The 26,134-nt window shown below is 42.0% G+C and overlaps 1 protein-coding gene and 1 long non-coding RNA gene across 6 annotated transcripts in view; one reads left to right on the forward strand and one right to left on the reverse strand.

Moving 5' to 3' along the window:
• LOC142603190 (uncharacterized) overlaps positions 1-26,134 on the reverse strand; it is a 246,655-nt gene that overhangs the window by 88,017 nt on the left and 132,504 nt on the right. The gene's annotated exons all lie outside the window — the stretch shown is intronic.
• On the forward strand, positions 1,364-24,204 carry LRRN1 (leucine rich repeat neuronal 1). Its single transcript, XM_010298748.2, has 2 exons — positions 1,364-1,451; positions 16,130-24,204. The coding sequence occupies exon 2, from the start codon at positions 16,361-16,363 to the stop codon at positions 18,509-18,511; it is 2,151 nt and encodes a 716-aa protein (XP_010297050.2). The 5' UTR covers positions 1,364-1,451; positions 16,130-16,360; the 3' UTR covers positions 18,512-24,204.

Raw genomic sequence — 26,134 nt, forward strand, 5'->3', positions numbered from 1 at the left:
CGGTTTCCCCACTAGGCGATGGATGGAAAAGTAACCGAATCAAACTCGAAGTAGAAAATAACACCGTCCGCAGGCGAGGGATCACGCGCAGGATGCTTATATTTTTGTCCTGGAGCTGCGTGATAGTTCCCAAGTAATGAATCTCTTCAATAAAAAATAGTTTGTGAACCTTTAAGTCTTTTCCTTACAGCTTCAAGGATGACTATAAAACGAACCTGACATTTCTAAACAAGACTATAAACCTTTTATGGAGAGTAATTCAGACGTACATGAGGTATCTCGCAGATGCTCTAATGACCAAAGTCACACACTGCATCAGTCCCGGCTGTTGTCTGAAGGGTCCCACCAAACTATGTCCAAAAGTCTTGGAAGTTGGAATTTAAATTAATTTAAAAGACAGACACACCGAGAGAGAGAAAAGCCAATGCATGGAGCTTCCCAGATGACAGAGCAGTTAAGGGTCCGGGATTTGCCATGTCCGATCAGTCTGTGGGCTCCCGACCTGGCGTGCCTCCTCAGCCAGGGCAAGCGGGCGATGCCCCGGACATCCCCGTCCCACAGCGCTGCGGCGCCGCGTCGGACCGCCGCCCGAAAAGAGTGAAACCTGGGCTTGGCAAGAGCTGGAGCGTAACTTTTGCCTTGACGGTTAAAAAGTTATTGGAATAAAATTTTATGTAGTTCCCTATAAAATTATATCTCCTAGTAGGCATTTTGGACTTTAATAGACCAGTTACTGTGATGGCTATAAAGTATTTTCCATTTACCTAGAACAGACAGGATAATACTACTGATTATTAAAGGAAACAGGTTTTTGAATCAAGTTGTATAGATTATGAAAGGATAAAAACTTTTTAATGTTAACCGTGAAAGACCTTTTTTTATTGACACGACTAATGCTGAGCGCATCCAAACTCAGGCTGCAAAAAGAAACTTCTCCTCCGTCTGATTTAGCAGGGCTCGGACAACTGTGTCGGCACGGCTCCAGCTTGGAGGCTGGGAAGCCCTGGTTTAGAACCAATCATACGTGCATTTGATTCCAACTCATAGAGGAAATATGATCATTTAAATAAGCATTAGTTAAAGCTTTCATCATCCTATCGTAATTAAACACTAAGTACCCCTCCGTATTTGAAGAAATACTAATCGCCGCTGGGACACGAGGCGCGGTGGCAGCCCACGCGGAGGTAATGCTGCAGCCTTTTGTTTTACTTCGATACAGTATCGTGGCACTGCAGAAGCCAGAGAAAACTTTTGCTAATCGGCGTGCCGTATTCCTGCTGCATCCGTCTGTCGGCAGGCTGCTGCTGCCAAGGCAGGCGGCAGCTACCAGCTCTTGATTTTTTTTTTTATTTTTTTTTTTGTAGGGACACTTAAAGCACCTTGGATGAATCATAGCCCCAGTCAAGTATTACTGGTACTGCAGCTTCCATAGTTTAATATTTACTGAAAAGGTAATTTATTTGCATTATTGAGTCTATGGATTTTTTTTTGGTTGTAAGGGATGATATAAACTCCAAATTCATTTAAACAATAATTTTGAATTTTTTTTAATTTCTTGTATGAATTGTTTTCAATCTTTTATTTCTGTTAATATTGATGAGTAAAAAAAAAAGGTTTTTTCACTTTGGTAGATGGGTTAGAGCTCTGTGCCACGTTATTTCTGCCTCTTTTGGAACCGCTGCTTCCCCAGGCGAACGCCTTGGAGGGCGCCTGGTCCCAGGTCGGGCTTTGTGTCAGGCTCAGGGTGGTAGGATCATCAGAAAAAGACAGAACCAAAGAACAAAAGTTAAGTGACGTTTGTAGAAGAGCACTGGTTGTTAACAGCACTATTTTATTTTTTTTTCCAACTAGCAAAGTAGCAAGATGCTGAAAATGTTTACTGAGGAGCCAAACATTTTCAGAAATAAAAATCACTTTCTTTTACTGCGCACTTTGCAGCTACGGAGGTGACTGTTCTTTGAAGCCCTGATTAATATAAATGAGTTGTAATTTTCTGACCAAGCCATCCCAGTTCACATATATTATTCCATTGGCAGACATGTGGTCTCCACAGCTGTCCCCTCATTTGTGTATGAAATGGAAACACTGGTGGCATTTGTAGGTTACCATAGTTACACGAACAATACACGTGTGAGGCTTCATCCTGCCAAGCTCCAGATTTTTTCCTGGCAGACATTTTGTAGACACAGAACTGAAGAAAATCTATGTAAAGTTTTTGGAAGCACATAAATCCTTTTCTGCTCCTATCTGTTTCTATAACGCTAATGGCCAGGGAACCTGCGTTTCAGCCTCACGACAGCTGATTTTCACATCTCCCAGTTGGAATGCCATCCCGGGAGATGCGTGATGCTCCCAGGAACCATAAATTCCAATCCTCAGTCAAGAGCAGTTAAGTTAGTTAGCAGGATCAGGTCCTAAATGCTATGGCAAATACAAAGCACACCTTCCTTAAAAATAACTTGTGGCACAGCAAGGTCTACACAAAACACAACTTTTGAGTGGAAACAGTTTTTCTCCCGGTTGTTACGCAGGTTGGCGATGCCTGTTGGGTTCCTGGGGGAGCAGAGGCAGGAAGGGACGACCCTCCCACGCCTGCTCCATCAGGAGCATCTGCAGAAATTCAAGGAAGCGGCCTCAGAAATACTCCCATGCTCAGTCTTGTCTCTACAACTAAAATGTACGCCAGTATGGGAAGAGGATGGGGGAGAGTAAAGGAAACCATGGAGCTGGCTTATGTCGAAGTCCAACCCAGCAGCAGCCAAACACCACGCAGCCGCTCGCTCCCTGCCCCCCTTGGTGGAATGGGGGAGAGAATCAGGAAAGAAAGTAAAACTTCTGGGTTGAGATAAAAAGTCTAATAGGACAGCAAGGGAAGAGAAAATAATAATAATGCTAAAAGAACATACAAAACAAGGGATGCACAATGCAGTTGCTCACCACCCACTGACTGATGCCCAGCCCGTTCCAGCAGCAATCACCACCCCCCAGCCAGCTCCCCCAGTTTATACCCGGAGCGTGACGTCGCAGGGTGTGCAATATCCCGCTGGGCAGCTTGGCTCAGCTGTCCTGGCCGTGCTCCCTCAGGCTTCTTGGGCTCCTCCTCGCCCGCAGAGCATGGGAAGCTGAAAAGTCCTTGGCTCAGTATAAGCATTACTTAGCAACAACTGAACCACCCGTGTGTTATGGATGTTATTCTCATCCTAAATCCACACCTCAGCACTGTACTGGCTGTGAGGAAGAAAATTAACTCTATCGCAGCTGAAACCAGGACAGCTTGGAAACCGATTTTGGCGGTATGTCATAAAACTAGTAAATAACGGTGTTTCTCTAAGACTCAGGGTGCTTAAATTCTGCAAAGAAAAATCAAAGGACTACTCTGATAGGAAATAGTCTACTGGGGATGTGCTTGAGTTAGTCAACGATTTTTACAGCCTCATTCTTTTCCTGTAGCCGAGTAATTAAGTCTTCCACTAACGGACTTCATAAGGTCAGGAACAGAACGTGCCTCCACACAGGGTTTAAGAGGTACCCAGATTAACGTTCTAAACCACATTCTCTTATGCATTGCTGCTTAAAGCCCTGCAACTTTGCTCAAATTTTGTTTTGCGATTTAGATGTCTTTCATTTTTCTATGTATGGCACTGAAGGAAAATACTGGATTGGCCTATTTTGTATTGGCCTAATTCTCCTCTTCTTGAAGACAGCAGAAGTCTTTGGCCTCAGTGGGAAGAGAGTTATTCTCTGCTCTTAAATTCTACTGCAAAATGTTTTTTATAACTTCACCACCTAATTCATAAGATCTTAATTCGGTGATACAAGCCAGCATTTTCTTGACTTTCCAGCTGGCTGAATTATCAGAAGAATGGGCCCTGGTTTTCACCTGGAGCACAGTTTCTAAAGATCAAGTATTTGAGATGGAATAGATGCCTATTGCTTTTTTTCCTTTTCTTTGTAACTTAAAGAACGACAGGGCAAAGCAATTGTAAGTAACAGTCTTGAAATATTTAACAGGATGCTATATTGAGAATGCATAAAAATGCCATAAAGAAACAGCTCTTTCCCTTATTTTATTGGGTACAGTGGTCTCGCTACATAATTCTCTCTCCTAAGGTGCCGCCCTTCAGTCCTCTGCGGTAACACAGGACAGTATTTTCCCTGTCCGCTTCACAAACCAAAGCAGTCCATTTAACGCTGGAGGCAAAGATTACTTAGGGGTTTTATTTAGAAATTCTAGAGATTGTCAGCATCTCACTTCCAGGTATTTAATTTAACTAACTCTGGTGATTCCAGCAATTTATGCATCTGTCAGCTTTGATTAGAGCAGGAGTCCCAACCGCTTTTTGAAGCTGCCCCCCCCAAGGTATTTGGCAGGGTTTGCCTCTCGCTGGTTACTCCCGCGTTAGCAAACGCTGGGGTGGCAGCGCTCCCCTCTGCGGGGGCTCCTGTGGCTGCTCCCACCAGCATCTCAGCGAGTCTCGGGGAGGCGCAGCCTCTCGCCTGTATCCAGCGATGTGCCGCGAGGCAGGGGAGGAGGCAGGGTGGGTAACGCACGGGTGGCTTGTGCGGAGTGGGCTCTTCTCGCGTGGGAAGGGAGCAAAACCCCAGGCAGGTGGCGGGGTGGATGGTGCTCTTCATACCATGATGCTCCAGGAGCAGGACTAGAGCGGGATCTACCAACCAGCTTGTTTCTCCACTGCTGTGGGTGGGATCCATCGCTGCCCCGTCCCGCTGGCAGCCCGAGTCCCAGCTGGATAGTGCAGCCCCATTTCCTCAGGGACCACCAGCAGGGAAGTCCCAAAGGGTCCCCAGGCCTGGCCGGGCACGTCCCACTTCTGAGACTGGCATCCTCAGCTGGGAGCCACTTGCTTCACCTCAAAGGAGTTGCTTTTGTAGACAAGCAGGAGGTCTGAAAGTCAAGTGTAGGACTGCAAAATGGCAGGGCTGACACTGGGACAGAGGAGACTTCTGTAAAGATGTGTCTGGTGTGTCTGTTAGACACTCCTTGTATGTCTACTGAATGTTGGCTTCCAGACATACCAAGCTCTGGTTTCATATACGTGTAGTGAACATCAAAGATGTTACAAGGTAGAGACCAAAACCAGATTCCCTGGTGTTCTAGAAATACTTTTCAAACCCACAAAACTCCCTTGCTGACGATGCAGCTAACCCAGATCTCCATCTCTGCCTTCCACCTCTGTCCCTTTCACTGGAGTATTTTACCAGAGGTCACTAGTCCTTACTTTAGCAGAGTCAGGTTTTAAAGATGACATTAATGGTTTGGAGAAGACTAAGGGGCTGTTTTACTTCATGGGAAATGTCTCGTATATCGTATACTCCTCAATGCCTAGTTTTATGTGGTTTGTAACTACTTTTGTACAGTCAACGTAACTCGAGTCATTAAGCAAAATGCAGTCTTTGGGGTTTGTCTTTATGTAAAATTGGAATCCCACTTAACTCCGCCCTAGCCCCCAACTGGAGCAGCACGGTGGAACGTGCACCGCCATGCCAGCTCAGCTCCCCGCGCAGTCAAAGCTCCCATGTTTGCGTATGGTCCAAAAGACTTGGGCCAACTGGACCAAGCCCAATTTTCCTATGGTCTTCAGGGGTTAGTCAGCAACAAGGTGAAGAATCAGACAAAGTAACTACTAAGAAACACATAAAAGTTATTCAGAGGGAATTACTGAGCTTGTCCAAAATTTGGTAAAGTAGTATTTTACTTTATAAAAAGTATCACTGAAAGCTTGGATTGTCTTTTTGTAATTTAAAGATGTTTCAGAACATTTTTACAAGGGGGATGCTGAGGCCCTGGCACAGGGTGCCCAGAGAAGCTGGGGCTGCCCCTGGCTCCCTGGCAGTGGTCAAGGCCAGGTTGGATGGGGCTTTGGGCAACCTGGGCTAGTGGAGGGTGTCCCTGCCCATGGCAGGGGTGGCACTGGATGGGCTGGGAGGTCCCTGCCCACCCAAACCATTATGTGATTCTATAATGCATCCTACATTTTCTGTTATTTCATGCATCATATGATTTATTTGATTAAGCAAGTCCAAAAATACCTAGTAAGTGCATACCTTGCTAATGTGCTGCATAAAACTAGGATGCAGATGAGCTACTGATTGGCCTTGCTAAATTTTTAAATTACAAATGATCCATCGCTCTAACAGAAATAGAGTAAATATTGATAGTTACGGAGATCCAGCACTCATAATAGGCATTGCAGTGACTTGTAAATGCGTTGCAAAAATAACTTATTTTACCCATAGATGGACCACCACAGTTAAGTGAACTAGTTGCAAAAAGAAAAGTTTTTAAATAGCTGCTTCAGAACAGGTCTTTAAAATGATTTCATCATAGTATATGGCAGAGAGTGAAACCAAATAAATGTTCTTTATAAATTTGTTGGCAAATATGTTGTCCTTTATCTTTCTGCCTCCTTTAAGTGAAACAAGTCTAGTATATACTAATTAAACTGTGTCTGAATGAATCACCTTAATTAGGTAAAGACTTTATCTACAAAGCTTCAATAACTTAAAATTTTGAGAGAAATAACCTCTCCTACATTTTCTGCAATAAGCAGCAATTTTAGCACCTCTATATTTTGCAAGCACTTTATGAAGTAAACCCATCTGCGGAAAAACTGCTGACTTTTTGCCATGAGAAGACTGAGGACTGGAGCTAAAGGAACAATTTATACGTCTATTCTTAAACATACAAATACATTAAATACGACGTTTTTTTCTCTCTATATTCATCTCATGAACTTCTCAAAGCAAGACTGTGATCTGTCTTCTGCATGAAACAAAGTTAGTCTCAAAATTTAGGTGATACTTGAGATGAAGAGAAATAGCTGAATATAGGCTATTAACATTTTCGCCATTCTCAGTGGAATGAGCCTTCCTTCCCTGATGACATGGCAGAAGACCTGCTCTACGTTCCAAGCAATACTACTTAAACGATTTTGGAACAAAATAATGATGGAAAACACATGCTCCATAAAAGATGTATTTTCTCAGTACAGTATAACCGTACGTTGGGTTATCAGTTGTGAATGGAAGAAGGAGGTCTTCAGAAAAAAGAAAAAACTTCACATAGAAGCTCAGTCAAACGTGCAGAAAGACTTGTGAAACGGGGAAGGGGAGGGTCATGTAAACCAGCTGTCTAACTGGAGAGAAAATAACTTTTTTCTTTGATCAGAGTACAGCCTTAGTTCAGAGTAGTACCAACCCCAAATCTGTGGCCACTTAGTGGAATTACTTCTAGCCCATCTCGACTTGGTTGAGTTCCAAACCTTTATCTTGGTGCTAACAGCCTTTATGGTAGACCTCTCAGTGCCTCTCGTGATAAATCCTTTTATTTTGTTATTGGTATGTTCACAGTCTTGAGGGAACAGTAAGGTGGCTCCATATTGATCAATTCAATATATGGTTTTATTAAAATTTATATGTAAATATAGCTCAGAAATAGAGAATTTGATGTTGTAAGCATATAACTCCCAGAACAAAAATCAATAAAAGTCTATTTTATTCTAAGGGCTGAAGTCTGAGTAAGCACACTACATGTATAAACTACAGAGATATAGATGTAGGCTAACAGTAAAATACAGTTTAATACTTAATCACTAATAACTGAAAACCAAATACATAGTACAGCCACAGGAAACAGAATTATCAAAGTAGAGTGTAACAACGACCAGAAAAAGAAGTCTCTTTTTTTCTTGCTTGAAGATAAACAATTGAAGCTATAGATGGCCGGCTTATTATGTACATGTACCTATAATTTTTTAATAACAAGTTTATGCATTTCCTACAGCCAGTGCTATTATGATACATACGGAGATACTGACTCATTTCAGTTTTTATTTATTGGCTACCATTTCTAGCACAGGATTTGCTGGCATCCTTTATGGTAGTAACAACTACTTACGCGCCGGGGTCTTTCCCAACTGTGGGAGATCCTGAATGACTCATAAAAACTGGAGTTTGATCTAGAACTGTGTAGGAAGCAAAATAATCACACTGCCAGAAAGCCAGTCAGCAAAAAAAAGAGAGGAAGAGGATTTTCTGTTGCTTTGTGAAAATCCCGTGGAGTTCTGGCATCCATATTTCTCATAGTTAAAAATACTTCTGATGTGGTCTTTATTTCACCATTATTAACATTTCCACTAGCCAAGCTGCCTTGGTTCTCAGAGTAGTCAACCAAAACAGAAATTCTGCTCCAAAATCCAACCAAATCTCTCAATGCCCTTGTTCCTTTTTCAGAGCTATTTCTCTTCAATAAAAAAAAAAAAAAAATATTTGAACTGTACTGATTTTGATAGATAGTAAGAAGCAGAGATTATCTGAGTTCTAGCATGAAATCCTCCTGAGGCAGGTGGCCCCACAGGTAACAAGATATTCAGATTCTTCCATGTGGTTCTGAGATCTCAAGTTACCAAGAGTGAATTCCATTTCTATTCTTTAAATTATTAGAAGATGAAGCAGTATTTGTCTAGTCTTGGTCCTCTTTCATTCTTCAGCCAGCCGATACACTAAATGCAAAAAATAGTTGGAACAGGTCTTCCAAAATTAGTTATGCTCCGTAAATTTTAGACACTGTACAAGCTAAAACCAATTAGGTTTAAATTCTCCCTCGCATTTAAAACATACAGAAGGCCATGAATGCGTTACAGCGTGTACAGGTGGAAATGAAAGAATTTCCCCAGCGGTTTGTCCTCCATCAGCTGCAGGAAGTCGTCCTGCATTTCAGTGCAGAAGGGAAGAGCAAGGAAGGTCTCGTGAAACTGCCTTTTAACCTGACAGTGGAAGTTATTTGGTTGGCTGTCAGGAAAGCTGATCTAGTCAAATGATTTTATCTGGTAATTATGTGGAATGAGGATAATAGTCACTGACATGATTCTTCTCCATCGAATGAAAGAAAAGCTTTACTTCTACCTTCCTATTGAACAGGGGCAGACCCTGGGTAGCAGGACATGAAATACAGTCATGGGCAATAAAAGAATGGCCTGTATTGTCCCGAGATTGATCCGTTTTATGAAAATAGACATTGTAAGAAAGAAGATAATAAATTGGGTTTCTAATGTAAGAATATTACTACTGTACAAACATATCTTGCTATTCAGGCTTTCAAGGCTTTTAAATGGTTTTATGAGGTTTTTTCCCATTCCTGAAGAAAAAACAGACTATATAATTTGACAACCCACTGTTTGGAAAGCACTTATTATTCCTGATGTTTCTAATATGACTTGTTAATGGTAATTTGCAAGAGATTTTCAAACAGATGACAGAAGCTGGGTTGCAATTCCATGGTTGATTTGATGGGCCATCAGTATACAGTAGCTGTACTCTGCGTGGTATCTAGCCCCTTGTACTCGCGATCAGTGTATGAATGAAAAGAATTTTTCTCTCCCCTGCAAATTTACTTCAATATTGTAATGAAAAACATTGTATCAGATGCACGTCTTAAGAATAAACCCCAATAAATTACAAATTTTCAAGATGTAAATGCTGTTTCTGCAGTGCAGGCATTATGAATAGAATGCTTTTTGCATTTCTTCTGTGGAGATAAGACTAGTATTTTTCAAAAGAACACAGATAAAGCATGCTAAGGTGGTCTTGAAATATAGCAAGTCGCCTTCTCACCAGAGCTTTCCCTAAAATTAAACACTGACTTTATTTTAATGGAATGTGTGTACAGACAAGAAGAAAAAGTAGGCATTATTTGCAGGGAAAAACAAACCCATACCTTAAATATTATAAATCCCTCAGGATGTGTTTTGAAACTTTATACCATTAGCTTTTGCCAAGAAAGATAGCTTTGCCAAGAAGGGTTGGACCAGCTGATCCTTGAGGCCCCTTCCAACCTGGTATTCTGTGATTTATTATTACATGTCCTATAGGCCCTTGTTTTTGTCTTCGCTTTTAGTAACAAGCTCTCATTTTCAGATTTTGGTATGCTTTTTGAACTGACGTATGATTTTCAGCTTGACTTTTCTGTATTTTACACAATTCAGGCTTGTAAATAGCTTATTTCCTGATGACATCAGAGACTTTAAAAACCTCAATAGAAAAGGCTTACTATCAGGCATGATTCCTCAATATTTTTCTAAATAGTCAGGATTGCACTTGTAAATTTGATTCCTGGGAAAGGAGCCCATTCCGTAAGTTAGCTGTAAATATCCTGGATATTAAACTCCAAGTCCAGCCTCCCTCTCTAGGATGTACAAGGTCACTGATGCTCTTGACTGGAGTAAGCCCTGATTTTTAGTAACACAAAAGACCAGGGTTTGTGCTGTGCTTGCTTGTGTGATGTAGTGGCAGTACTTCAATGTCTCTCCCTCTCCTAAAGCACTACCAAAGGCTATCGTTCACCTGTAGCATGGCACCGATAGCTCCGTTTTTCTCTAGAGCAAATGGGTGGCTATAGAACCGCAAAGGCCCCGCTGAAGCTCAAAGCAAGGCAAGTCACTTTTAAGCTCCAACATACGCACAATTCCCCTTCCTTAAGCTTGTCCGACTGTCTTAACCTGACTGTATGAACTCAACCTGAGCTCGTTATGGGCCAGTTCATCTCCAGTGTTGCTTCTAGTGTTGAGTAGCTCTTCAGGCTTGATCTTGGCCAGATCACCCAAGCCAATCTCTTCCAGTGTCCCCTGTCTAAACAGGCTCCTCCTTTCCCTGACTGTGGAGTAACACTTGGCATTGATCCCAGTCTGAATTCGGTTTTCTTGATCACCGTGCTCTAGCTGAAGCCTCACCAGTTCTTACGTCTCGGCACTAATCCTCGGTCACTGCCATGTGTGCCAGATCCCTGGCGTGGGGCTGCCTAAGGTGCCTTTTCCTAATGACCCACCTGAATCCAGGATGCAGCAGCCCAGGACAAGTTTTCGCAAACTGACTGATGATGGAGGGTGTTTATATGGCAGTAGTTTCACAAACGATGATGATGGGGAAACAAGAAAGCTGCACGAGTCATTAGCAGAACATTAGCACAACAGACAATTTTCCAAAAGACTAGCTACATTACTTAGGCTCAATATATGAAAATGTTTCTGTGGAGAGATGGGTAGGTACTGTGGATCAGTGTGTGCTTCTGGCTCACAGCAAGTGCAAAATAAATTGCTTGTCTTAGCCCGAGGTAATTTTCTTCATGTATCTGATCCCTCAGACTTTCACCTAGGCACATTTAGTACGTATGGCTGCCAACCAAAATCTGTGCTGATGCCATTTGCAATATAAAAGAAACTTTGCAAGAATGAACCACTTAACTGTGGAGAGAGAAGATTTTCTGTGGTAGTATCACTGTTACAAAGCAGACATCTAAATGTTCATATGCAGACTATATTATTTCTTTTTTCAGCAATTTTTAATAGTGACCATTAATACAGTTGTCAAGGAGTTGACACCACTTTGTCGTCCTATTACCAAGAAAAAATGTTTAATATCTATTTCTTCTACTTGGCAAGTTAACTATGAACACTTTTAATGAACAGTTTATTTCACAATTGTCCTTTCATATTCTCCTCTTACTGCACTATGGACTTAAGTATACTTTTTCTTCAGATCACCTGAACGACTCAACAAACTCTTAACAGCCATCAGCAAGGCTACAGCGGCTGGCACACACCTCTTTCCACCCCACAGGAGAGCTGAAATTAAGAATCTTCTGCTCCATAACCAAATACCCACCATTACGATTTCTTGGGCCAAACAAATTCTCAATATTAAACAGTTTTCACAACCAAGCTGGAAAAGGAAGCCCTACACAAACCTCCATTTCCAGGATGGGAGACACAGGAGTGATGCTCACATTTTCTGCTGCCCACAAGAAACATGAACGAGCTAATAGCCCAGACAGCCGCCGTGGGTTTGCTTACTGACAAAAATGTCGTTTCTTAATGCATTGGGTTCTAAGAGGTGGTATGAAAAATGCATTTATTTAGCCCCTAGTAAATTAATTCCCTGCATATTTCTCCCATAAAATTAACCATTACTTCTGTTGATATCAAGTTAACAGCTGTTACAACTGTTGTAGTGGTTTGGTACACTAGAAAATACAAATTTAATACATGAGAGGAAAGGCAGAGAATGCCAAAAGCTCTCCTTTGCAAGCTCAGTATCTCCTCCTTACTCTTTAGGGGAAGTCTCCCCACCCAGTATTTTTAAAACAAATTCTTAACACATAATTAAAAGTGCTGTCAGTCACATGACCTATATTAAATACCATTTTCAGGGGAAAAAAAACCCAAACGATCCCCAAACCTTTTGTGATGTGGCTGTCCTAAGGGAGGGTTTGAGGACTGATACTCTCCCTGAACCCAAGAAGCCCGGAGCCACTGCTCTGCCCTTGTTCCGCTCTGGTGTTTCTGTAAGAAACATTCCCTGGCCTTCAAAAGCCAAAAACTTCTGAACTGATCCCCTGACTTGTCCTTGGCTTGGACTGCACCCGGCTACCAGGGACATACTGTATTAAATTTATATTAAAAAAAAAAAAATAACAGCTTAATACAGAAAGGATCTCGCTGGCCAAAATGCTGAGCTGTCTAGCAGGAAGGGGGCACAGCCGAACGCTCAAACTCTTCTCAGTTCAGTCTCACTGATTCCAGCGAGTTGGGAACTTTCCCAGGAGCCATCCCTGGTTTACCCACATGGGCTTGGAGATGATTCTGTGGTGGCTATTTGGCACTGCATACTGTCAGGGATTTTGTTTTCAAAGCTTGGTTGCCCTCCAGTTTATCCACCCAAAAAAAAAGAAAAAGAAGGTATTTCCTTCATACGTATCTTGTCTAGTTTTTATTTGGGAAAATGTGATTATAATTCTACATAGGACCTCAGAACAGTCAAGAAACATATTCTCCCAGCAAAAAATATTGTGGTTTTTCGTTTCTTTGGACACTAAACATCACAGAGGGGTCTGGGACCAGTCCTGCCAACGCTGAAGACATCCGGGGGCGAAGGGACGGCTGTTGGTGACCGCTCAGCAGAGGCAGAGAGCTGGCAGCTGCTTCTCACAGACATGAGAGCTGAGATGGCCATGCATATCATAGATAGATATAAATGGCAGAACAAAAGCAGCCATTGCTATTTAGTTACATAAAAAACCCGCAGTGCACTTTTTCACTGATAACGGCTGCCTCTTTAGTTTTTATCAGAGCAACGGATGGGGTTTTATAGCACAAGCAGCAGCTAAAGCAAAAGTCCATGACTTGGCTTTTCCCTCATGCTGTGGCCTCTGGGCTGCCGTTCACATAAGCACAGCACTAAAATGGACTGGGGCGTGTGGAGCCGACCAGAATTTACTTTTTGATTACACTGGGTTTTCATTTATAGCTTCATCCAAGCTGCCCTGGGCTGGGGGAGATTGGAGACTGTAATGTGCAGGTCATTTCTAAAGAACATTTTCCAGTTAAAGAAAATTAAATCCATTTGCAGTAGAAAATAGCTAGAGAAGAGAAAGTGTCACTAGTAACTTGTAAAATCGTATGTCTACAGTGATCATAAACCCAGAACTCTATTCAATAAACCAGAAATGCCTTCTTACCAAGGATGAACAATAAATGTAATGTGTAAGTAAGAGGATATAAATATTCAACAAAGGAAGGAACGAATTCAAAATTTTTTTCAAAATCTAGATGTGTGACGACACATTTTAAAAGGAGCTTTGAAGTCTTTTTTTGGGCAGTTTCATTTTTAAAGTATTACATGATTTGTATAACGACATCAGAGCTAAATCAGTACTAAAACATCATTAGGGTCCACAGCTTTATAAGGGATGGACTTCTTTCTCTTCATCTACTTAGAAGAAAGTTACAGGAGAGACTCCGAAGGCGTGAACACTTGGAGGAGTATTGCCTCTTGCAGCGGCATCTGGTTTGGTGCGGGCTGCTGCCCCGGTCGGGCTGCTCCTTTCGTGCCTGAGAGTGGGACCGGAGCCACCCCCTGCGCGGGAACTGCCAGGTGCAGTGGCAGCTCAAGGCACCTCCAGTACCATCCAAAATTGTTACCAGATGAAATCACTGCCTGCAGTATTAACTGCAAAATACGATAATTTGAAAAATCTGGAATTAAACCAATTAAACTTCAGATGTCATCAATATTGCTAGAACTGTCTGGTTTGGGTCAGCTACAAATGTACTGTTGTAGAGATAAGCATCCTTTACAGTCAGCGTAACTCAGTTTATGTCAGTCTCCTCATCGCTCTATGTTAATATATTCCTTACGATTACGGGGCCATTAGGATTTATTTTTTTAAATGCAGTTACTGTCTTATTCAATTCTTCCATCAGCTGAAAGTTATTTGAGAAGGAATGTTTGTTCTACATCTGTTTTTTCCCCCTCCAGCATGGTCTGAGATTCTCATCTCTCATTGAAGTCTCAGCTACCAGAGAGAAAATCTAACCCAACAGGGTCAAACACTTTCTGGCTGACATTCCTGTTTCCCTTCCTCCAAAACACAACCACAGAACAAATAACAGCATGCCAAAATAAAAATGCTATTTAGTGTGTTCTGCTTATAGCATTATATTGTAATCTGAAATAATGTAATTTCATTATTTAATATGCTGATCAGATTTTGAAGTAAAAGCATTGTATAAATGGCATTCCTGTCATCACTATCTAGATGACTATTTAAAAACAATTTTTGAAAGCTGTATTTAGTTTTAATACTTTATATAGTAATATCTTTTGTGGGCTTTGACTAGGTTGAGGCTTCACTACGTTCTAATTGAAAAAGACGCAATTTCCTGCTTTCTGCTCTTACAGTTTACCATTGCTCTGTACTCTGTCTCAGATGTAGCACAACTTGATTATTTTAGTTACATAAAAAGACAAAACTTTTGTTTGAGGAGTCTCAACTGCAATCATTAGAGCATCAGATTTTCAGTGTCGGTCTGAATTTCAAGCGGTCTGCTCTTTCTGTCCTTAGTCAGATTTGTCCCATGCCCTGCTCGCCTACGCTTTGTATTTAATTCAAAGCTTGTTGAACGGAGGCACTAACCTGTTTAACCTTCGGGGTGAAGTACTGCAAAGGTGTACTTTATCTGCCAAGATCGATGTGCACAGCGAGCCAAGAGGAATCCAGCGAGGCAGGTGAAATCACCACCACAAGTGCTGGTTGGAGAAGATCAGTTCATGCAGCATCACCCAAGCAGCATGCTTTGAACTGGAGGACAGGCAGCCGCCGTATTTAACGGCACGGGCCCCGAACTGCACATTTTTACACACAGCCATACAGAAACTTTCAAAACTGTACCCATGCTTTTTACAGCAGCAGCGATAGGTTTGCAGATAACAAAGGGTTTCCCGGAGCTTACTTTTTCAATAAAGTGAGAAAGGTTTCACCAAGAGCTTGGATTTTCCTTGAATATGTGTTTAAAGGCCCACGACACGACAGATTTTCTGAGGTACGCTGGACGCTGTTGGGTTAATTTAAACATACTCTTGCATGAGTAACCTCAGGCTAAAAAGATATAAATTGTGTGGTTTACACAGTAATTTGGGATTGCGATAAACAATTCACATACGATGCACAATGCAGTACAAACAGCTAAAATAAGGACAGTACGTTCATTTAATCAATTTTACTGATATTGTTTGGTGCTTAGCTGGATTAAATCTAAGCTGTTATCTGGAACCGATTTGATTAAGTCGGATGAATTTTGGCAAAGTTCATACGCATTTAGCTTGGAATGTATAAACCACCATCTTCCTGAGCCCTAATTCCACGCGCCCCGGGGACAGCTCTGGCACCCTGACTCCCATGGGGATCAGGCTCTGAAGGCCTGTTTGGGCCCTCGCTGCACTCGCAGGCATACCCGCCATCTTTAGCGTTTCTCAAGCCATCCAAACAAATGTTGCAGAGTAAAACTGAAAGGTATCTGAAAGTTTTATTTTCAGATGATTGCGTACATCGTTAACAGTCACTCGGGAACTATCTGAGAGTTTTCTCATGTAAATCCCAAATAAAATAGAGTTCCAAACCGTATATAACTTAACTATAGCAGGTCAGGATTTTCATAAGAGATGAATGTTACAATAATGATTATTTTCAGATATTTTTCTTTAAAGGATGAAGAAATGAAATAATATATGAACCGTATATAAGATGAGAATAACATATACCCTAATCTGTTTACAGGAACATCTTCAGACACTGATTTGGAGAAGATTCTGGAACATAGAGGAGCAGCTGAGAGTCTTCAGACCATTTCTTGTCTTCTCTAAACTCAGAAAATCACCTTCACCTTCTGGATGTCCAAGCCTTTCACCTTAAACTTTAAGCTTTACATTTTCTGCCTGATAACAAATTACCCTCTCAATCTGTTGTTATTTTAAGGGGCTGGGGAGCTGAACTCACCAGCTGACCAGCATGGCGAAGATTAGGGTGGTTTTAACTGTTTGCCAGTTGGTGCTAGAATTGTTAATGAATTCATTAACTGAGTCTTCCATACCGAGTAACGAATGTCCACAGCTTTGTGTATGTGAAATCAGGCCATGGTTTACACCACAGTCAACGTACAGGGAAGCCACGACAGTTGACTGCAATGACCTTCGACTAACAAAAATCCCCAGCAATCTTTCCAGTGACACTCAAGTCCTTCTGTTACAAAGCAACAACATTGCAAAGACCACGGATGAACTCCAACAGCTGTTTAATTTAACAGAATTGGATTTTTCACAAAATAACTTCACAAGCATCAAAGATGTGGGGCTCTCAAATCTCACCCAGCTTACTACTTTGCACCTGGAAGAAAACCAAATAACGGAGATGACTGACTACTGCTTGCAAGACCTTTGCAATCTTCAGGAGCTATATATAAACCACAACCAGATCAGCAGCATTTCTGCAAATGCATTCTCTGGCCTGAAGAATCTTTTGAGATTACATCTCAACTCCAACAAATTAAAGGTTATCGACAGCCGTTGGTTTGATTCTACTCCCAACTTAGAGATTCTCATGATTGGAGAAAATCCAGTGATTGGAATACTAGATATGAATTTCAAACCACTCTCAAATTTAAGGAGTCTAGTTTTGGCAGGAATGTATCTCACAGACATTCCTGGCAATGCCTTGGTAGGCTTGGATAGTCTTGAAAGTCTTTCTTTCTATGACAACAAATTAGTAAAAGTTCCTCAGCTTGCACTTGAGAAAGTTCCAAATTTAAAATTCCTGGATCTCAACAAAAATCCGATTCATAAAATTCAAGAAGGTGATTTTAAAAACATGCTCAGATTGAAAGAGCTTGGCATCAATAATATGGGAGAACTCGTTTCTGTTGATAGGTATGCACTGGACAACCTGCCTGAACTTACAAAGCTCGAAGCCACCAACAATCCAAAGCTGTCTTACATACATCGTTTGGCATTTCGCAATGTTCCTGCCCTGGAGAGCTTGATGCTGAACAACAATGCCTTGAATGCAGTCTACCAAAAGACGGTGGAATCCCTTCCAAACTTGCGTGAGATCAGTATCCACAGTAACCCGCTCAGGTGCGACTGTGTCATTCACTGGATCAACTCAAACAAAACCAATATCCGTTTCATGGAACCTCTATCCATGTTTTGCGCTATGCCTCCAGAATACAGAGGACAGCAGGTGAAGGAAGTGTTAACACAGGATTCAAATGAACAATGTCTTCCAATGATCTCTCATGAGACCTTTCCAAATCACTTGAACTTGGACATCGGCATGACAGTGTTTTTAGATTGTCGGGCCATGGCAGAACCCGAGCCAGAAATTTACTGGGTCACTCCTCTCGGCAATAAAGTAACTGTCGAAAGTCTCTCTGACAAATACAAGCTGAGTAGTGAAGGCACCTTGGAAATCTCTAACATCCAGGTTGAAGACTCCGGGAGGTACACCTGTGTTGCTCAGAACATAGAAGGGGCTGACACGAGGGTTGCTACTATCCGGGTGAACGGAACGCTTTTGGATGGTACCCAGGTTCTGAAAATCTATGTTAAGCAAGCTGAATCACATTCAATCTTAGTTTCTTGGAAAGTTAATTCCAATGTCATGACTTCCAATTTAAAATGGTCATCGGCCACTATGAAGATTGACAACCCTCACATTACGTACACTGCTAGAGTCCCGGTTGATGTACACGAATACAACCTCACGCATTTACAACCATCTACGGATTATGAAGTGTGTCTAACCGTGTCAAATATCCATCAGCAAACACAGAAGTCCTGCGTTAACGTTACAACAAAAAATGCAGCTTTTGCGCTAGATATTTCAGACCAAGAAACCAGCACTGCCCTCGCAGCGGTGATGGGATCCATGTTTGCTGTCATTAGCCTCGCCTCCATTTCTGTTTATATTGCAAAAAGATTTAAGAGAAAAAACTACCACCACTCATTGAAAAAATATATGCAAAAGACCTCTTCAATCCCACTGAATGAGCTCTACCCTCCACTTATTAATCTCTGGGAAGGCGACAGTGAAAAAGACAAGGATGGTTCTGCAGAGACCAAGCCAACCCAAGTCGACACATCCAGAAGCTATTACATGTGGTAACTCAGAGGATATTTTGCTTCTGGTAGTAAGGAGCACAAAGACTTTTTTGCTTTATTCTGCAAAAATGAGAAGTTGAAGACTTTTGTATTTTTGACTTTGCTAGTTTGTGGCAGAGCAGTGAGGACAGGTGGATATTTCAGAATTTTTTAGTATAGCGTATCGCAATTGTTTGACACAAATGGCAGCTTCACCTAGCTTCCAATTCTTTTTTTTTTTCCCCCCTTTTTTTTTTTTTTAGTTATTGTGCTAAACTTAATGCTGTTCTAACTACAGTGCTGAATAAAATTAATGAGAGCTGGGGTTACCCTGTGATTCCAACGTAACACAACCCCATTCTTCTGAAGCCATCAGTAGAGTACAGTATCTTGCAAAGCTAACATACAGTTTTGAAACTGCATTGAACTAGGTTTGTAACGCTGGTCTAAGGACTCGTACACTGAGAACAGGAGACCTTGAATGATGTTAGTTGACTGTACTGTAATGTTGTATCAACTGATCTGAATGTTTTTGACTTTGAACAATGAGTTTTCTTTTTTCTTTTTATTTTTGTAGTAGTTGAGAAGGCTTAGGTAAAGCTAACAGACAATAGAAATACGTACATCCAATTTTTTAATGTAACAGACTAAATGTTAATTGTTCTCTTATTCTTTTTATTATATTTAGTAGACACTTTTGAAGAATACTAGAGTTTTGTTGTGTTTAAATCACCAACACATGGTGATTTAGTTTTGTTCTGATTTTTTATTTTAGAAGTCACAATAATGTATTGGGTTTAGATGTCACTAGTTTGACTGGTGATCATGTTTTGACATAAAATATATCCAAAATGTTATATAAAAATATTGTGGTTTTTTTTCTCAATGGAATTATGTTTCAACAAAGTTCCAATTTTTTAAAAATGCATTTATTTTAATAGCAGTGTTTTCTCTGCACTAGATGCAAAATACTGAAAATAATTTAATCAGAAAAATGTATGGGTATGGCTTTAGAACTGTAAGTCACATGCAGAATCAAAACTGTTTGGCATGAGGTACACAGCAGAAATAATTCACAGTGTGTAACAAAACATCTTCCTTTTTGTATACTTTTCTGTTTATATTTTGAGCTAAGATACAAATGAAGCTGACATTTAGCTGTCATTGCGATCAGTTAGGACAAAAAAACCCCAACAACTCAGTGCTACCAAGCTGAAATAAAACAGTTGAATCCTGGCATATACTTCAAAACAAACCCCCCCCCAAAAAACGTGAATTGAATTAATGTTCCTTCAAAAGCAGAAATTAAGATGGCTAAAACTAACAAGACAGTAATACGTCTGGGCCCAATACTGAACTGTATTTTATACAGGCTTAAAACTAACTAGTACTCTGAAGTATTTTACTGAATTAATATGTTAGAAGTGCAAAACCTCAGAAAGCAGTGGTGTTTCTATGTGTGCACTGGGAATAATATAAATGCCTCATTTACAGTTGAACCCACAGACGCTTTGTACGTTGTCTTTTCTGAATCCATGGAAGTTCTCCGCAGGGCCCGCACACGAGGCACAAGCAGGGTGGGTTTGTGGTGAAGTACGTGGGTAGTTACAGAGATACCTAATGAGCAAGCACAGACTTTTCTACACTTTATGACCACTATCAATGTGCAACTTTTTACATGTTTTTACATACCAAATACGTTCTTGGTAAGTAAAAGTTAATTGTTAAAATAATGGATGTGCCTGGGTTTTGAGGGTGTTTGAAGTTTTTTAGCTCTCTAGCTTCTCAAATATATCAAAGGCCCCTCCCAAAATTTACAAATAGCTTCAAACTTCTTTTTTCCCTTCCGTCAACTGTCTAAAAATGAAAAAGTGATTAGCATAGCTTCACTAATAAGCTGCTTTGGTGCAAAAAACTTTAGTACATCTCATGGATACATGCCTTGTTGATCTTGCGTTTCAACATAAAGCTGAGTGAAGCTATTAATTATGCATTTAAATCAAGTACTTATGCTGCTATACACAATCTTTTATATGTTCATGAGATCTCATGCATTTTTAATCATGTGACAATTAGATGTTGGGATTAGGCAAGTGTCTTTTGATCATGGCGAAGTCGCATGGGGGAAGCATTTATTCATCACCTTCTCCTGTATTTGTTTGTAATGTTAATGGGAAATTTCTTCTTGCCTTCTCCAGAAAAGCTTCAGAGCAATAATTATCACCTTGTCTATATGCTATTCTAACCTTAAAACTGCCTCTATTATTATAGCTGGCATGATGAATTAAAACTGAGAGCTCCTTTGCCGTTAAGATTCACTCTATTTTTTCCAGAGAAAAGGACACAGTGAGGACACGGTTGACAGCAAAATGATGGCTTCCAACTTGCATGACATCATAAAATTGTCTTTAGAAAATAATTAATTGAACAGGTGTCAGATGGTGCAGACCAAGCCCCTTTCTCCATCATCTCCTCAGCTTCCCGCAGCCTTTGTACAGCTATACCATAGATACTCAGTAACGAAGATCACGCAAAGCCCACGTGCTCTACTTGAGCCTCCTATCCAAACCCTCCATCATGAGTCACCATGAGGTAACCTAAGCACGGGCTGCCCTCCAAAACAGCAATCCTGCTCTTCCTCCTCCCTGTCCCCATCTCCCATCCTCAATTACACCCAACAACTTTGACATCTACTTGCCTTCTGAACATCCTCATATTGACCAGTCCCTGCTGCTGGGGACAAGACCACGCCGAGAACTTTGCTGGGTGCGCGTGTGTGGCTGGATTCGTTTATGCCTAGCCATGTTCTGCAGTTTGGGCAGTTTCAGAAACACAATGACTGGCAAAAAGGAAGGTGGCAGGGACGTGTGCCACGCAGCACGACGAACTCAGCACTTTGATCAGCAATTGCCAACAGCAGCTGGGGGTATGGGAAGTAAAGCAATGTTTAACATGTTCCTCTCCACCAGGGAAATAATGGGCCTTTTGTTCCCTGCAGACCTATTTGGCAGTTTTATGTCATTTGTTATCTTTTTAGAGCAATGCTGTTGAAGAACAGCAGGAGAAAATGGCCTTATGACAGCCACACGCTTCTCCAGGATGTGCTGATCTGTATTTCAGGGCAGCTGATGTTGCTGGGAATCTGGGAGAGAGATGCAGGTTACCTGGGAACAGCTCAGCAGCAAGAAGCACCTACTTAATGCAGTGTATTCTGCACACACAGCCACCAGTGATAAGTATTTCCAGCCTTGTAACCTCTCCCCTTAACGTTCTGTACAGATCCCCTGGAAATTTAAAATTTTGCAAATAAAAGAAAAAAAAACATTGGGTAAGAAATTAATCACATGTGGCATATAATCTTAGCTAATAACCTTCAACCTTGTGCTAGCAATTCTGTGCTTGCAGTTTGTTGTGAGCAAAAATAAAACTACTCTGCCTAATTGCCTTCAAAATGTATTTGCATCTGCTAGTCACTGAAGACAAAGAAACACCCCCAGTTTGCTCAGAATCAGAGATTGCGACTGGCCACTTTAAAAACAGTACGGGGAAAAAACATTGTTATCTTTCATTTGGCTAAGTTTAGAAATGCTGTGTAAGAGTAGATATTTCATACCCAACTAAACTCCTGCAGTGTTACTTCCACTTGGTTGCCCAATAATAAAATATTTCAGTCCCCTGAAGAGTAAATAGCTCACTCAAGTGTGGCACGCAGTATTCCAGCGAAATCCACTTTTCATTTCCTCACCTAAATCATAATATCCTATTGGATTGAGAGAGGATATTTTCACCCAAGAGCCAAGACTCATACTGGACACGGTCTTGGAATAAAGTGCACAAATACACCGATGCTTTCACAGAGCTACGATCTGCCCTCCAGCCCCACCTCATGAATATGTACTCATTTAGTTACTAAAAGAAGGTTATGAGGAGAAAAGGCCAACAGTTTGACCACTGGTTTCATAAATGGGTTAAAACTGGGAATAGATCAGCAAATCTGGTCCAGTGGAGGGTGTCCCTGCCCATGGCGGGGGGTTGGAACCTGACGATCTTTAAGGTCCCTTCCAACCCAAACCATTCTGTGATTCTGTGATAAATCTGAGGTCCAGCGAGAAGTGCATGACCTTGCGCTATTGCCACTGACAAGCTGTAAGTGATAAAAGGAGCGTCTTTTTGAGTTCAAATTAGGAAACTCCTTTTGCTTTGTGCTGGCAACCCTGAGAACAAGACTGAGGACAAACCACTGCAGTGAAATCCCTGAAATTAAGTGGGATAAGCAGCTGGGAGCTACTTCTGCAACGTCTCCACCACAGCCGATGCACCCTGTATGGGAAGCGGACAATTCCCTTGGGGCACACCTCTTTCTAGTCATCTCTCCGTCCTGCAAAGCATCATGATGAACATGTGCGCAACGGGCGAGTCGCGCTGGAAAAGCACACAGGCGTATGGGACCGGTGCCGGAGGAGCTCCTTCACAACCCACCCAACACACTAAGAGTAGCTGTTTGTTACACACTGATCCTGCTCCACGACCCGCCACCGACATGAATGCCACGAATTTCTGCTGCAACTGGAATTTGCCTTCTCGCGCTCACCGTGCCGACAGCACCACCACTGCAGCGCTGGCGCCCACAGCTACGGAAAGCCCAAGACCGAAGGGCAAGGTGAATGTGCTGCCATTGAACCTTCTTCAGGAAAACCCAGAGTGCCTGCGCTGGAGATCTCAAAGGCTGTTACACATAGCCCTCGTTAAAATACTGGTGCTGTGTCCCTGCAAAAAAAGATACTACCGCTACCAAACCCCCTAGATAACATTTCTTTGCAGTGTCATACAGAAGTGAATGTTTTGTGTTTCCCCTGAACTGTCAACCTTTTAATCTTTCCTTTTCTGCTCTTTCCAACTATTGCAATTTTTTACATTTGAGAACTTTTACCCACCCACTCTCTCGTACGTCTGCTTTGTAGTCAGCCTCTCCCTGGTCTCACCCTGCCCCACGCCCTTCTGCCAGTCAAGGGCGAGTCCTGTACAGCCTTGGTCATCACGAGATCTCAAGAGATGACACGAAAGGACTTCTAATTTCTATTTAACTTTGCAGCTACCTGCTTCCCCGCCAACCTTTCTCCCTTCACCTCATCCTTACCCTGTTTTTCTTTCAGCCGTTTCCCTCCGGAGACCTCAATTGCTGTTGACTGTCAGTAAGAGTCAGATCCAGGCTGCGATTCCGGCAGGCAGCGTTGCGGTGCCGCCCTGCCGCCACCCCGTTTACTGCTAATGCACAGAACTTCCCACTTAGCAAAACCCCTGACCGCCTCCCCCTGTCTCCCTGCTCCAGTTCTCTATCTGCCCTTATTTGTGAGCACATTATGACCCTCTTGTTATTTTTTCTACTGGTACGAAAGCAACAAAAGACTGATTTTTTCTTTCTAGTAAGGTATTTACCGTAAAATTTGTACTATTGTATATTTATGTCAAGTAGACCAAAGGAATGCTGAATCATAATAAAAGAATCATAACAACAGTTTTTGAAATACATGAAAATAAATACTTTGGAAAAGCTGGAATTGATCATTAAGTAAAATTTTCAAAAGCAACTAAATGACTTAAGAGCTTACATCTCATTAACTTCCGTGGTACATTAGGTGCAAAATCAGGTAAATGAGATTTTTCTCAAGTGCATCTGGAAGTATTAACTTTCCTTAAATTTTGAGCAGCTGTGAAACATTTTCTGTGGAATTTTATGACATGATTTAATTTTTTTTTTCCAAAAAATCACTTGAAACCACAATTTTGATCTCAGTTATGGAGTGTGGGGGGGACACACTGGGATTTAAATCCTGTCATCCTCAGTGGAGTTACTGATTTGCGGTGATCTAAATAAGGTCCACGTCCTTAAAAACTGCAGTTCCAGGTTTCTGCTCACAACTGGAGTAAAAGTTGTTGGCAGATTTTTTTAAACATTAGCTTTTCTTGCTGCAGCCTATTCTGCTGGACTTCATTCCAAGAAAGAATTATTTTATCAGAAAAGATCAGAGTGCGAAGGAAAATCACTGGAGTACCAACTAGTTTTAGTTTTGGACAAGATCATTTAATGTGAACAACCCCAAAGACTCTGCAGTGTGTTTAAGGACTATATGCAACCTAATGATACAGGGCATTGACAAACCCATTGCTCTAAAACACGAGTAAGTGTTCATAACTAATTTTTTTGTTTCATATCCTTCATATTCCATTTGAAGAGTTCTCTACAGTAATAAAAAAAAAAAAAAGGATTCTATGTCCTATACTCAATTACATGTTTGTCTTTCACTGCAAATCAAAGCACACCCAGAGAATACAGCTGTACAGCCAGCTGCTCCAGCCCGGAATGAATGCTTTCAGCGAGACGAAGGAGAAACAACCCCAGTCTGCGCATCTGAGGTTTAAACGGAGACCCGTCATTCGCACAGCTACGTACTGAGGCTGCCATGCCACGCACCTCAAAGTCACAGTCTGTAACCAGTAACAGAGTATGGATGTATGTTACCCTTTTGCTAAAAAATAAACGCATTGTCACCTATTTCTGTCAAAAGGTACAGCAGTTTTTGTTGGGTTGGCTCTTGGAGATCCGTGCTGTGCCCAGATGCCAAATACACTGGTAACTGCTAAAAATCACACTGGCTTAAAATTAAGCAGTCACGCAAAGCAGTGCTTCAACTCTGAGCATTCCCACGGGAGGAAAGAGACCTTGCTCCTAACGGAGCAACACAGACATCCTCAGCCTTCGCCTTTGTTGTCGCATCACCAAAACAGAAGAATTACCCAATTTCCTCTGAATTTGATCAGGAGCGCACTAATAGAGCCAGACAGTCCCCTGTGAACAGGGCTGGATGCAGCCAGGCTGCTGACAGCAAGGGCTGCACAGTGTCTCTCCACGTACGACACGATGTCGAGTGGGGGGGGGCTCCGGTCACGTATTTCCTTGGCGTGGCATCCCCTGGGCCTTCAATAAACCTGGATGTACCGGCTGCGTCCACGTGCCGGCACAGTCCTCAGCTGACATTTCGCAGAGGCCGAGCGCTCCCTCCCCGCGCTGGGGAGCTCCAGCTCACCTCAGCAGTCAGGTGCTCAGGATTTTGTTGTCCTTGCTGCTCCGCAGAGCTCTCCAGTGCCTCATTTGCAGCAAACCATCCCTCGGGGGGCTGGTGCTCTTCAGTGTACGCTATTAAAACACTCTGCAAACGTGCAACTGAATTCCGCTTCAAAATATTACTGCAGGAAAAGGAGAACTATGTAAGCAGATTAAGGCCCAGAGGTTTGGGTGCCTAATTTCATTTCTCTGGAGTTCTCCAGAGTACTTTATGTTCAAACGCTGCTGCCATGACACCTCTGCGTAGCCAGTGAGGAGGAGATAATTCATACTGTTCATAAACACAGACCTAGTTTTTCTGACTTGCCTCACATCCCGGAGGAGCTCTTGTCGGTGGGAGGCCAGGATCCATTTCTAGAGAGCAGCGTTCACCCCCTGAAAACATCCTCGCGCTGCACTTCCAGCCTCACTCCCTGCGCACCTTTCGGCTTTGGGGCACGAAGCGGAGGCCCAGCTGACACGAGAGCAGCCCCTAGTTCTGTGCAGACTTGATTTGTACCTCGGGCAGGGCTCCTGGGAATGAAC

This window comes from Balearica regulorum, chromosome 10 (assembly GCF_011004875.1).
Source record: "Balearica regulorum gibbericeps isolate bBalReg1 chromosome 10, bBalReg1.pri, whole genome shotgun sequence".
NCBI lineage: Eukaryota > Metazoa > Chordata > Aves > Gruiformes > Gruidae > Balearica > Balearica regulorum.